Below are 15,279 nucleotides of genomic sequence, written 5' to 3' on the forward strand. Positions count from 1 at the left end.
TTACTAATTATTTAACTAAAATTAAAAACATATAGTGAGATTTATTTATTTATAAAAAATTAAAAATCTTTTATTAAACTATTTGTTTTTGTTTAATTAATTATAAATTTGTTACTCTTCGCAAAGCACGAATTTTAATCGACTTTTAACGAAATGAAATCTGATCAATTTGTATTGCTCGTAAAAACATAAATATATATAAAGATATATAAATATAATCATTTGAAACAAAAATAATAGCAAACAGACCGTGTTTCAGTATCAGTGACGAGGAACCCTAGACGTGATCCTACATAATATAACTAAAGTACGTAACAGTTTTGCAGGGATGAATGTAAACTGCAACGAGACGACTGTGGGGGTGGAGGAGACGGCGGGCACCGATCGCCGGGGCCCGTTCGCCCTCACCGACAGAAAACCGGAAACGCCGATTGTGAGACAATTTAAATCAGTCGACGCAACCCATCAACTATTGTTGTCGACTTCCCGACGTAGTGGAATTACTGTGCCTACACACCTATATACATCCGACGGCTGATTCCAATTTGGTTCTAACTTTAGCATACAATGATATCGACCAGGTTTTCTGCGACTAAATATCATAATACAATATGTTTAAAATATCTATTATTATAAAACGTCGTAACAAATTATTGAACGATTGAAAAAAAAATTGGTATTTCTTTTTAACTCTTAAATTGTAACGTAGCGGATAAAATCGATTAGCAACATTATTTTGTTTAATATCGGTCGGAGTGTCAAAAAAAATTGGCACAGTGCGTGTCGGACCGCTTCAAAATAAGATTTCATAATCATACAAATCAGTCGTGTGGTTATCTCACATCATAGTCTATCGATGTGTGTTTTTAGCATCTTTGGTAAACACATCTATTGAAATATCTATCGAAATACCTACTAGCAAGATATATCGTTAAATTGCATTATAACAATATAAAAGTTATAACTAGGTACTAATGAAATCATTTACTGATTACTTTAGGGAAAATATAATTAACGTTTAACGATAGCATATTAGTATATCACATCTTTATAAATAAATAAACAAAATTGCAATTAGTATAAAAAAAAAACTTATGTATTGTTGTAACTTAGTCATCTTATTTAAGTCTACAAATATTTTAACCTTAAAAGCCAAGACAAAAATATTTGTATTAACATAATAATTAAAGAAATAATATATATATACGCTTCTTAGTAGAAAATGCAGTAATGTAGGTAAATTAAACCTATGTTATATAAATATAATCAAGGCGACGAATAAAATACCGTGAGACTCGTTCTATAATCACAAAAAATTGCGAACATATTTCTACTAATCTGTTAATTATATTGAATAAATAAAACGTCCACATTAGTTGTTAGTACAACCGTCTCCCCTACGATATGAAGTACTGAACAATATTTTAAAGTGCCACTCAACGGAAATTATATCAAAACAAGAGCGTATTCTGTTATATTTTATCTAGGGTTTCTACCCTTATTTTTAAATAGAGACACTAAGACCGCCTGCGGAGCTGAACATATTATAATAATTCATTTACTAATTTTCAAAATATTTATATCGTTTTTATTACTTTCTATTATTTAAAAATATATAATAAATATTAAAATAATAGTAGCTCTTCATAAATACACCAAAATCACATCTCCATAATATGAAACGATTACACACTTGACAATTAATATTATAGTTGATTTTGAAATTACTGCGAGAATAATTATTTTATGGATATTATGAATGGCGCGAAATACGTTCGCGGCACTGCGGGGCGGTGTATACGTCGGTCCGCTCTCCTTGCAGATTGATACTGCGCGAGATATTGTGACGGCGCATTTACGACTACGATCGTAACAATCGGACGACGACTTGCTGGAAAATCGCATAAATAAAGGTTATTTTCTTGGCAAATCTATGAAAATAATGATAATTTTTTTGTCTATGAATACTATTTTAATAAATAATGCAAAATTATTACATAAATGACAAAAAAGCGTGAACATTCATTTAATGTTTTTATATTTATTAGAGTGGGGCGAAAATGGACCTACCCGTTACACTAATGAAATGATTTCTTTTGTTTTATTTCTTGTTGTTAAATATTTGTATATATTACAAAGGCATAAAAATAAATATATTAATGTAATGGTAACCGTTCTCCGTTTCTTCTTATTTGGTGATGCTGTCTAGAGTTGTTAGTTGCACTCACTCTAATTTAAATCCATCTAACATATTCCTAAAAGGACTTCAAATCCAGTTACGTCTACGCTTTTAAATAGTTTAATGTTCTCATTTACATATATATTTTTAATTGTTTAATTCCACAGTATTCTTACGCCCTCATTTTACAATGGTTTATAATATCCATAATCAATAAATATTCATAATTATGTTTAAAAATAACTGGGACCGCGAGTTAGTAAAAGGGTTTATTTATTTTCGAATTAGAGTTAATTTATTAGTGTAAATAACTCGGTACTCTAACTCGGACCATAAAACATCCTGCGTGGTATACACAGGATATTTTAACAACGTATTTTTTATCACAACTCAATATTAACGGCCTTAAGTTGTTTAGCGACTGTTTAGTTTAAGATTTATTTCAAACAACGTTTATAAGTAAGGCAATATGTTACTACCATCAAGCAGCATTTATTTACAAATTACTGGTGGTAGAGCTTTGTACAAACTCGTCTGGGTAGGTATCACCCGCTCATCAGATATTCTACCGCAAATCAGCAGTACTTGGTATTGTTGTGTTCCGGTTTGAAGGGTAAGAGCGAGCCAATGTAATCACAGGCACAAGGGACATAACATCTTAGTTCCCAAGGTTGGTGGCGCATTGGCGAAGTAAGCGATGGTTAACATTTTTTACAATGCCACTGTCTATGGGCGTTGGTCCGGACCACTTACCATCAGGTGGCCCATATTATGCTCGTTCGCCTACCAATATTATAAAAAAAAAATACACAGCTGCACACACGTTGTTAGGTGTACAGGAAAGGACATAGAGTACCTATTCACACGCGAAGTCGCAGGCGGAAACTAGTAATCTTACATTAGAAATTAAATTTATATTAGCGATGGTATACACATATTGCATATACATTTAAGCATAATAAAATACTCGCAATAAGGAAAAATTCGTAAGGAAACCAGTCTACGAAAATAATCAAATGAAAATCTGTTAGATGTGAATCCACCAAACCGCATTAGCAGCGTGGTGAAACAAGCTCAGCCCAGCAGCTATACATTTACATGCTATTAAAGCGGTATTGTTTTTAATTTAGTATTTATGTGCGTCCTCCACAGTTATTTAAGTATAATGGTACACGTGATAAGCATCGCGCAACGAGATCCGTCCACACACAATCAATGTGTCGATACTGGTGATAGGGTATTGTGCAAGATTGTCTGGATGGTGCACACTCAACTCCAAGCTTTGTATTACTGTTTAAAGGGTCATCTTAGATTGCATCGTCGGCGGCACATTAACGTTGTAAGGAATAATTAGCATTTCTTAAAGAGACGAGATGAATGTTATCAGATGTGGTGACTTATAAAATATTAAAATCGTTATTTTTACTACAAGCCTACAACCAAATCTATAAAACTTGGAGATATACAATAACAAACAACTTTATTATAGCACTGAATAAAAAAACCTTATCTACTTAGAATACTTAATAAAATAAACGTTTATATAAAAAACAGGCCCTGGAAAAGGAAAATCTTAAAAAGGATACCAGGGTCCCAGTCATCCTGTGCTCTGGCGCCATTGTAGACGCCAATTATACTCCTTACGGAAAACGAGTTAGACGGGAGCTGAATCATTGCAAACTGCTTAATATGAGTATATAAGTAGGAACTATTGACCGACATATTACTTTTTTAAATTCAATAATAAAAAATAATAAAAAACGGAAATAAAACAAACGTAATAATAAATTTAATAATAAAAGTATTGTAGACATAATATAGATTTAAAAAGTACATGAATAATTTGTTTTAGGCAATAATAAGGAAATTATTTTGCATAAAATCATTGGAATTAGTAAGGCAAAATTGAACTATTTTTAAAAATAGAAATAAAGGATTATTTTTCAAATACTGTGTGCGGTAAGTACGGTAGACTTAGCTTTCCGAGTAATGAGTGTCTGACCTTTTATGGTCTACGTGTATTTTTACATTCGGGTCAGGTAACTTATAATTAGCCAGTATTAGAAGTCATTGAACACTAAGTTACACTCTTAAGTTACGAGCTCTAAGTTTATTTGCTTCACGTTATCGTTTACAAAACATTCATTTATCTTAGCAATCAATATAAATAAATAATGCTATCTGGATGTTGTTAGATCTTATAGTATAAGCTGGTTAGATATTTTAGGATTTTCTTTTATTACATTGGTGGTTAAAGTTCTTTCTACCTGATGGTCGCCTTCGTCTAAAGACAGACTTTACAAGAACTATCCCGCCATAATTTACCGTCAATATACCACCAACCACGCTATCTAAGATGATGAATTACTTGTGCCTTTAAGATCACTAGCTCACCCATTCTTCAAACACAGCAGTACATTGTATTGTAATATATAGTGATGTTCAATAAAAGAAAGTGGTAAGTATCTAACCAGGCGAGCTGAAATCACCAGATGAAAAGTAAAGCCAATGATAGAGGCTTTTTTTTTTTTATAGAATAGGAAGGCGGACGAGCATATGGGCCACCTGATGGTAAGTGGTCACCAACGCTCTTAGACATTAGTATTGTAAGAAATGTCAACCATCGCTTACATATCCAATGCGCCACCAACCTTGGGAACTAAGATTTTATGTCCCTTGTGCCTGTAATTACACTGGCTCACTCACCCTTCAAACCGGAACACAACAATATCAAGTATTGCTGTTTTGCGGTAGAATATCTGATGAGTGGGTGGTACCTACCCAGACGAGCTTGCACAAAGCCCTACCACCAGCTTTAGTTAATAATAAAAAATAATACGTAAAAATTTGACTAATTGTTCTTCGGTTCCGAACATTCTTATCTAAAGGACCCCTCCAGACCTTACTCCAGCACATTTAAAGATTGGAAGGGTCAACACACACGTTCTGCAATACAACTGCACGACAGTCAGCTCTACGTCTTGTTCTAACAACTGCATACCAAATACTTGGTCTGCAGTTTCGATGCAGTTACGTCAAACGCACTAACTTTTTTTAAAACTGCAAATTAATGCAGACCGTGTGTGTAAACGCTTATTACATTTTTATTTATAGTCAATAAGTTTATATACTCTTACGGAGTAGATTCTTACAAGTCTGTCATATCAGGGAAGCTATCGCAATCGGTTAAACGTTTCGGAGTGTCGTTTTCTCCGAGAAGAATCAACAAGCAACTCAGATTTATAGATAGATTTATGATTATAATTTCACGTCATCGTATATTATATAACATATTATAAGAAACATACTAAATTGCGATGCTTCTCTACTGAAAAAATATTTTCTTTGATTAGATCAATACTTAAAACTATACGGCCGAGCTTTTTATGATATTGTTTTTATTTATTCTTCTTCAAAATTAAATAAAGTAATATTTTAAGCTAGATTAATCAAACGTAAATAATGACCATAGCAGCATAGCATGGTGAGGTAAAATAATCTTGAATATTTCTTATATTTTAGTGTGTATCGTTCATATAATGAAATATATGTAACGTATGTAAAGATAACGAGCATGTAGAACGAACATTTCACATCCATTCACGCGTTAAAAATTCCGTATGCTATTAAAAAAGGCGATCTGAAGATACCTAAAATATCATCGTGCCGGTAACGACAAAACACAATCGCGTGTGCGATATGATATTTATAATTATGATGAATCTTTGTAATTTTTTTAAATTTCATCTATTTACTTTTTAATCTGCATTTTCTAGTGGATTGTTGTTGTTGTTGTTGCAGTAATAATACATTTACTCAGATAGTGTCTGGAACTGGAGTTGTGCCCGTCTCTCCAAAAGCATCGCAAAGCAAGCAACACTGCTCTCCCGGAGCAGTCATCTGACCAGTTTTTTTAATTTAAGTCTATTTATTTTAAAACAAACTGCCTATCAAATAATTTGTGTCTTAATTATTATGAATAGACCCTTATATAAACACATGAGCAAAACATTCGTATTTTATTTGTTTACTGTTCAAAAAAATATTTATAATTGTAAAAGAGGGTGCTTTTGGAATATTGTTAGCTCATATTGTGAGTACATCAGTGTAAAATGCCCCGAAAGCTTCAAAATAATAAAATGCTTCGTGTACTGCAAAACCTACCAGTAGTGCACAAATTCAGCGATTACGATTTTGAATCAGTTCAAGCTTTGTTAATGCAGACTCTATTTATAAGAAATAGCCAAAATATCAGTATCAGCAATACTAATTATCGTGGTCGTAGTGGCAAAGGTTGATTGATTGCCAGCGCCGCTCATGGGCATGATCATGTTTACACGGAAATAGACGGCACCACGTGGGTCCCACAAATGGAATCAACTCGAACTGGTCGGCGGACTCGGCAAAATATTATAACTGATTAGGTTTACATCATTCGGAAACAGGAATTTTAAAAGAAATGTAATAGATACGTTGAGTTTTTTTTATATGTTATTGAATATACCGAATACAATATAATATTTCAAAAAAAAAAAAATATATATATATATAAGCGAAATACCATAACTCCATTTTACTTGAAATTTGTCACTGTTACTCCTTTCGCCGACGTAGACGCTCACTAAGATCGGATTTTAAGCAAATACTATCCAAAACACATTTTTCTTCTTATCTACCCGTGCGAAGCCGGGACGATTAACTACTACATATAATATAATATATTATCATATCCTGGAACATTTTCCACACACGGCCATTTGATCCCAAATTAAGCAGAGCTTGTGGTATGGAAACCAGGCAACTGATATACTACATATACTATTTTTCTTTTGTAAATACAAACTTATATAGATAATTACAGCCAGACTCAGGACAAACAGACATGTTCACAAATATCTGTCCTGGGTGGGAATCGAACCCACAACCTTCGGCATGAAACGCAAACATCCACCATCCACGCCAACCGGCTCGTCTTATATATATTATAATATATTTTTATTTTATTTTTTATTTTATTTATTTATTAGGGAAACATACAGCATATCGTATATTACAACTTAATATAATAATCATATTTTAACACTTATGCCAGTTAAGTTTCCACTACTGTTTTAACAGGGAAGTGGACTAATTTTGATGTTACATAAAATATAACTATTTATATATATATATATATATATTGAATGAAAATCACCGAAAAGCCTCTATTCAAACAATTTTGCGATTTAAATTTAGTAATGGCCAGTGGCGTTAAAATATCTACAGAATCTTATCATAGAAAGGAATACGTTGCCCCAGGAAGGATGTGTTTACTTTGTTACGAGTTTACTTTTACTTCTCGTGTTTATACAATGACTGTCGCCGATTGTATCATAAACATCTATGTTATTGTGAATATGTTATAATTCTTGGAAACAATCAGTTACTCTTGAAAATTTTATTTATATATATCCTTACTAATATTATGAATGCGAAAGTGAGTTTGTTTGTTTATTTGTTTGTTACGATTTCACGTTTTAACTACTGAACCGATCATCAAGAAATTTTGCAATCGTCATTTATCACGGGAACGCAACCAGGGCGGTAACTAGTAGGAAATAAATATAATTTTCTAAATTAGTATTATTATATTCTATAGGATTCCTTTACAGAGGTTAGTTGCATACATTGCACCAGACTACGCTAATACACCATTTTCTCTATCTGCGTAAAGTGGCTTTAATGAATAATAATGGCTAAATAAACATTAATGATATGAGATATATTAATAACAGTCAAAGTTTTCTTCTATATGTTAGTGTTTAGGCAGATTTCACTTTCAATGCGCACAGGGACCGACTACGGTGACATAATAATGAACTAAATCTCAAAACTATATGTAACATTTAAACAAACATACTATAAAGCCTGTGGTCGTCCTGAAACAATAAACTCTCCCAATATGAAAGTTCCATTTCACTCATATTTTTTATTTTGACGTAAATCTGAAAAATATCAACAAAGAAAGAAACTACAGAAATAAAAAGTATGTTACATAATCAAACAGGTAGAAGGCTTTTCTTACCGTCCTCACGTGACAACGCCGTTTAGATAATCAAGTGACGAAACCATTCGATTGGCAACTTTATTGGAAAATGTGTGCGAATATTCTACGAGTATATTTTATTGCGATTTTATCTCACCTGAGGTCTTGTAGTAACGCCTCTCCATGTGCAATGGTAGCGGCGCAGGCGTCAAGCGAGGCGGCTCTGTGCTGCGCGCACTGCTCCAGAGCTCGTCGCGCCGCCTCGGGGCTCTCATCGGATGTTACTGCGTTCGTACCGCCCCCGCCCCCGCCGCGGAGCGTCTCAAGCCATTGCAAGAGCTACACGATATATCGATATATTTTAATATCATAATGTTGACATATACATCCGTTTACAGTCTACTTTGTTTCACATTTATACAAATAAAAAAATTAGGTAAGTTCAGATGGTAAGTGGTCACCACTGTGGTCCAGTAAACAGCATCTTAAGAAATAAATGAAGAAGTCATCCTGGCCCGAAAGATAGTCAGCTGCTACGTATATATATAGTGTGAATACTGAACAAAATAACGGAAGTGTAACTATTTCAACTTCCTTACTTCGGGTTGCTGGTAAGAATTTTATAACAAAACAACTGACTACCCTGTCCCAAGAGTTGAACCCATAACCTCGACCTTTGTAACCTTGGAAGCAAGCCATTAGAGACCGACGGCATATTTATTATCTGTTAACAAATACTAACGCTCGCGCAATGGTGACAATTTAAGGCAAACATATACTGCATGTTTTGAACAAATTATTTTGTACTTATATTTTAAAATTATTTATATTAATAACACTAGAGGTCGTCCGTGGATACCAAAAGAAAATCGATTGACCAACAGAAGAAACTAAATATATATATTTTTTAAATGTATAGGCTAGCGCTTGACTGTTATCACACCTGATGGAAAGTAAGAGAGATACAGTCTAAGAGCGCGCTTGCCTAGAAGATGCCTATTCACTCTAGACTTGAAGGTACCCACATTGTAGGTGGTGGGGAAAACGGAGGTCGGGAGGGTATTCCAGACCTTGGCAGTGCGTATCAGAAACGAGGAGCAAATCGTTCCTTACGTGTCTTAAATACGTCAACTACGTACGGATGCAGATCTTTTATATATAAATAGTACTGAGCTGTTTTGGCTATTTATTTGTATATAGATTAACCATTCCATACACCATCAAAGCACAACAACGCATCGGAACTAAGGAGTTATGTTCCGCGCGTGTAATTACATTGCTCTTCAAATTGAAACACAGTAACACAAAGTATTGCGTTGGTCAATAGATTTATGAAGTTTTTTTAAATCTATATTTCTGAGATAGGCCGGCCAGTGCGCAGAAAAAATGGATCCGAGCACGCACCGCTAAATGTGTATAATTCGCGTGTAAAGATACACTTAGTTTGAAAGGATACCTGTAAGTGTCGGATGAAATTTTGGCACATGTATACCCCTCACTCGCATTGAAGCAGTGTCGTGGAATATCCTAACCTTCTCTTTATAAGATAATAAGTTAAAGCGGATACAGCGGACCGAGTCCAGCGAGGGGACAGCTGATACTTGTTAATTTTTTTAGTCAAAATAGTGTGATGTAGTAGATATGTGATACAGTAAAATAAATATGAATGTAGTAACATTCTAGTTGTAAACGATTTAACCGTCGTGTAATGCTACCACTGACGATGAGCTTACTTCTTTCTCGTGAGTGTAGAGCAACACTGCTAGGTCAAGACGGCGTCGTCGACGGTCGACCCGTGCGGCGAACGCCGCTACGTGCGCTTCTAATTCACGCGCCACACCGAGAACTTCCTCTGCTTCGCATTCGCCAGACCGAGCCAGCTCCTCAGCCGCCGACAGTAATTTTTCCGCGTTTGTGTACGTGTTCTGCAAAACATGAGTATTTTTACTAAATATAATCGAATATAAATGATAAAGGATTATATTTTTGGAATTTACTAACCTGAGCTACATTTTCAAAATGTTCGTGCGATTTCTGATACATTCGAGCCTTGTGGAGATTCCTGCCTATACCTGTGTTCTTAATTAAGAATTTTTCACCATGGTTACCTAGCCAATCTAACACCTAGAAATAAGAAATGTCATTATTAAAAGTATCTAACATAAAATTAGACACTGAGCAAGATCAGACAATGATCACTAACCTGCCTGCAGTCTTCTTTGTACAGCAGCAGCGCTAGTCGCTGGTGTAGCTTTAGTCGAGCTTGGTGGTAGCGCGACTCGAGGGCGCGGTGATGACCTAGAATCTGGTGGATAACAGCCAGTACGTGGTTGGCACCGGAACTGTAATCTGCTGCCGGGTCACCGCCGCTGCCGCCCGCGGAGCTTACTGAGCCTTCGTTCTATTTGACAAATAATAAAACATTTATTTCGACCAGCTCATCGTGAGATCATAATTTACAAATACATTTGCATAAAATATATTGTTAACACAAATTTCGATAAAATAATAATCATGATGATGATAATATTACATGTCAAAAATAAGAATCATTGAATTAAATTTTACGGATAAGTTACTATAGTAAGTTAGTGAGATTGAGTAAATTATATTTAACATATTGTTTGAATAGTCTGAATATATAAAATATAGAATACAAGACGAATAAACATACGTTATATTAAGTAAGTCATTATATGGTACAATTCAAGTACTGACAGTGGAACCATGGTTGAATCTTCCTGAAATCAGGCTCAGATTGGTATTGGAGCAAACATGTTTCATTTTGACAAAAATATTTATATCAATATAAAATGATATAATAGCATTTTATAACGTCATATTAACATATCATCATATGATTCATCTTCATCGATTCTATCGTATAAGCCCGATTCACTGCAGTCATACAGCCAGGATGACCCGAAGAAGGTGGCCGGACCCGACTGAATGCGAATGGCTTAGCGCATCTTGGGAGAGGCCTATATGCGGCAACGGATTGCGACTGAATGATAGTGACAAATAATATTATCTTAAGATCTAGTAATACTTGGCAGGAATTGCTGTACATGTCTGAAGCTGCAATTGCGGGAAACGACAATTAGATGGTGTGCACATAAGATGATGGTGTGATATTTTCGATAGGCTCGATGGGCTGGCGTAAAGTCAATATTGAAAGATCTGCAACTCGATGGATATTTTTACTAAGATATGTTGTATGAATTTGAAAATAAACTGTAATAAAAACTATTCAGCGCAATCAACCACATTTTTATTAAATAAAATTCGCAATTCGTACTTATTTATTTAGAAACAATACATACGGATGACACAGAAACATAATAATTGATTTGCTTAATCAACAATTACTATATAACAATGTCATTGAACTTTAGCCTCTTCTACAGGTTTATTTATAATTTATATTCTATTGATTTAGTAGCAAAACATTTTGGAGTGATAAATCAAAGTCTTTCGTTTATATTATGTAATATCTTATGTATTCCTATCGACAAATATAGTTTGAATCATTTTAGTCCTTACATATTTGATTCGACTGAAAATGTTTTTGACTTAATAGAAGATTTATGAAACTGCTACGAATTTCTCTAATTTGAATGATATAAGACATTAGGATATTACTAATACTTAAAGGTGATTTGACATGTTTATATAATCATAATAATTAATGACGTGAGAGCAATAAAATAATAATGTCAATAGGTCAACGTTTGTATACTCGACAGCATTTTAAAACTACTTTTACGATTAGTGCAGGATAGCACCATACAACACTGTAACATCTCGTTTTAAATAAATACTTGGATATTAATAAATACTTATGTAAATATTAAACTATTAATAAATATTTTTATAAAAACAAGTAAAGTTTTCTATTCTTAATAAAATTCACTACACGCAATGAATGCGAAATTTAAATATTTCCATTACATTAAATATCTTTTAAAATTATTTATAATCTTTATAAATTTTCGTTTCGAAATCTCAACATATTTTTGTCATAATTCATATTTCGTTAAATTAAAAACTAATTTTAACATAACTACAATAGATATATAATAATACTAACCATATCTGCGGGATCTGTCTGATGACAAACTTGCACTAAATGGTCAAGTTGGTACAGCAATTTTTTACTCGTTGAGTGGACCTGTACACATAATAAATATTGTTAAAAAGATTCAAACAATCTGGGACCTTAGTATATAAATACTTGTCAGAATTTGGACTTCTAAACCATCACGGCAACTTTCATATGGTGAGTTGCATATGTATTTACGTAAATAAGACAATATATTCATTAAGTTTTTGGATGGAAAAAAGCAATTTTTAAATATTTTTGTTGAATATATATTATTGTAAGAGGTAACTGTCTCGTTTACTATATAATTACTTCTTGTTGTTTTGTCTTACGGGTTATATAGCAAATATAGATATCGAAATTTGACACGGACATATAAAATGGTAATGTTAATGTAGGTGAACACATTACGTATGTTATTCTTATTAAATTAAATTAGTTTGTAGCTCACGCATATATCGTTAATAAGGGTAAGATCCGCTTCGACTCACTTCAGTGTAAGCTTGGCACATGTGCTCATATAGCTGTCTGTGTCGCTGCGCGTGTTGTTCGAGTGCGCGCGGGTCAGAGCAAGGGGGCGCGCCAGGCCCGCCCGCCGCCAGCTGTAGCGCCACTGCGCACTGTGCGCCCCATCCACCCACAGCGCCCGCGTACGCCTCCGCCTTGTGGTGGAATACCACCGATAGAGATAGTACTGCCGAACGTTCCTCTAGACCTACATACAAATTATGCAAAGTGAATACTAAAAAAAACAATATGCGTATCATACGCGTTTTTATGATATTTATACTTCAAGTATTTTTAATGAAGATGTATTAACAAAGTATGGCATAGCTTTTATAGGTGTATGAAGTCCTAAATGTTTTAATTATAATAAATGACACAAAATTTTTAATAACATAACATAATAAAATAACAACATAGGTCATAAATCAAGTGATAAAATGTTATTGTAAAAAAATTAAAAAATATTGTGAACCTGCTGAAAGTTGCTTATACGCTCGTTCGAGGCGATGCGCAAGCGCTGTAATCTGCGGTTCAGCATAATGCCTTTTGTCTGCAAGACGACGTGCGGCAGCAGTAACCCGAGCGACGCTAGGCCGCCCGCCGCCCGTACACGCCGCTGCGAACCTATACAAATTAATAAGATATTTTAAAACTGATATTATGAGAAACTTTATTGATACCGACGAGACAATCTTTAAAAAATAAATGTAGAAGATATCGACACGCAACCATACTTACAATTAAAAATATTTTTTTTTATAAAGACAATAAAATATCTTGTTGGATCACAAAATACTATGTGGATCTTAAAATGACTCCATGAAAATAATATAAACGTTAATGTGTCGGACTTTTGTTTCTTTATAGAAATCATTTCTGGAAATTCTTAATAACTTTATTTAAAATAAAATAAATGAAATAAAGAAAAATGTAAATTTTAATGAAACATCAACAAATTCTAGATATACCCATTTAGCGTTACAAAAAAACAAAAAGCAAGCAATATTTATCAATTGATAATATGATATTTTAGTTCTACCACAATGTAAGAATTTACTTATACGATTATAACAGTATTAGTACTATTATAAATGAAACTCGATTTCACTAATAATTAATCCTATACATACTGTAATAGAATGCAATTATTATTACAAATGCATTGTCAGATTTCTCAAGTTATTAACTCGTTGGCCTTCAACATAATCATTTCATATTCCCAGTAATACCGTCGCAATAATACTGAATTTTATTCTCAATTAAACTAAATAAGTAATAATTTTTCGGTGTTTTAAAATTTTGAATGTACTAATTTACATAATTACTACGTAAAGAAAGGTATGCGGAAAGTGAAAGTGAGTATAATAAATTTTAGCTTTGTTTAAATTACCTCGCATGCTCCTCCTGAAGGCGTTTAGCTGCAGCACAGGAACGACCGATTTCGACGTATGTTGCCAGAAATGCCGTACGATGATTGACTATCCACTCCAGCATCTGGTTAGTGTTCATTACAAATGAAAAATAGAATGTGTAAAACTTTATATTAAAGTATAGCTAAGGAATTAATAAAAATAATTGTATTCAATCATTTTGTTTAATTTCAATGTATGTTACTGACGTTTGAGTTAAAGGTGTTTACTTTTTAGGTTTTGTGTACTTAAATATAATTATCACCTTTTCGCAATCTTGTTCGAAAAGTCTTAATTGAAAACATTGATCAAGCTGCATCTTCTTGTGTTGCCATAGTTTGTGCGCATGCGCATGTGCTGATCGCACGGCGGACAGTTGCGCGCGAAGAGCAGCAGGAGAGCCGCAGTGAAATGCAGCCTCAGCAGCACCGCTTGCTTCGGCACACGCTGCCGCCGCCGTTTCCAGTCGCTGCACTACTCGTTCGCCTGCAAAATGCAAATTGACACTCAAATTGTATACAGAACTATTATCTTTCTTCTGATATCAAAATAAATTCAAAATTTAAAAGTAACTATATATTATTTGAGTATGAGTAACGCTCAATATTTCGAGAGTATATTTGTAGATCAGAACTTAACGAACCTTTCTGCTTATAAAATAATCTAGCTACAATATTCAAATGTATATTATGGACTTCTCAAAAGCAATATATATCGTTTGTTTATTATAATTTACGATAACATTACTAGAATCACTTCGAGGCAACATTTCTTTTTTACTGATTTTTGTTAATTCGCTTATATTGCGGCGTAACTTTCTAATACGTTTTATTTAACATTATTTTATAATAGTCCGTAATGTATGAAGTTTTATATGTTTATATAAGTATTAATAAATACATATTATAAACGACACGAAAAATATAACATATGATATTTCTTTCGTTAAAATGCAACGACAATGACTATGTCAGTGGATAGAATGTAGGAAATAAATTAATATTTATAAAGCGTAAATTAAACCAATCGTTTTTTGTTTAAGAAATAAGGTCAAGTT

The 15,279-nt window shown here is 33.5% G+C and overlaps 1 protein-coding gene across 4 annotated transcripts in view; it reads right to left on the minus strand.

Annotated features, from left to right (window-relative positions):
- The window catches only part of LOC126780369 (triple functional domain protein), an 84,284-nt gene that overhangs the window by 64,757 nt on the left and 4,248 nt on the right, over positions 1 to 15,279 (minus strand). For all 4 annotated transcript variants that reach the window (XR_007670487.1, XM_050504816.1, XM_050504815.1 and 1 more), the window contains exons 6-14: positions 14,488 to 14,708; positions 14,204 to 14,307; positions 13,286 to 13,437; positions 12,798 to 13,021; positions 12,295 to 12,375; positions 10,408 to 10,605; positions 10,206 to 10,328; positions 9,938 to 10,129; positions 8,362 to 8,543 (exon numbers count right to left, since the gene is read on the minus strand). Coding sequence is in view for 3 of the 4 variants with exons in the window: in XM_050504816.1 (XP_050360773.1) it covers positions 8,362 to 8,543; positions 9,938 to 10,129; positions 10,206 to 10,328; positions 10,408 to 10,605; positions 12,295 to 12,375; positions 12,798 to 13,021; positions 13,286 to 13,437; positions 14,204 to 14,307; positions 14,488 to 14,708 (1,477 nt within the window). In the remaining variant the exon portion in view is untranslated. The remainder of the gene's footprint in view (positions 1 to 8,361; positions 8,544 to 9,937; positions 10,130 to 10,205; positions 10,329 to 10,407; positions 10,606 to 12,294; positions 12,376 to 12,797; positions 13,022 to 13,285; positions 13,438 to 14,203; positions 14,308 to 14,487; positions 14,709 to 15,279) is intronic.

This window comes from Nymphalis io, chromosome Z (assembly GCF_905147045.1).
Source record: "Nymphalis io chromosome Z, ilAglIoxx1.1, whole genome shotgun sequence".
NCBI classification, from domain to species: Eukaryota; Metazoa; Arthropoda; class Insecta; order Lepidoptera; family Nymphalidae; genus Nymphalis; species Nymphalis io.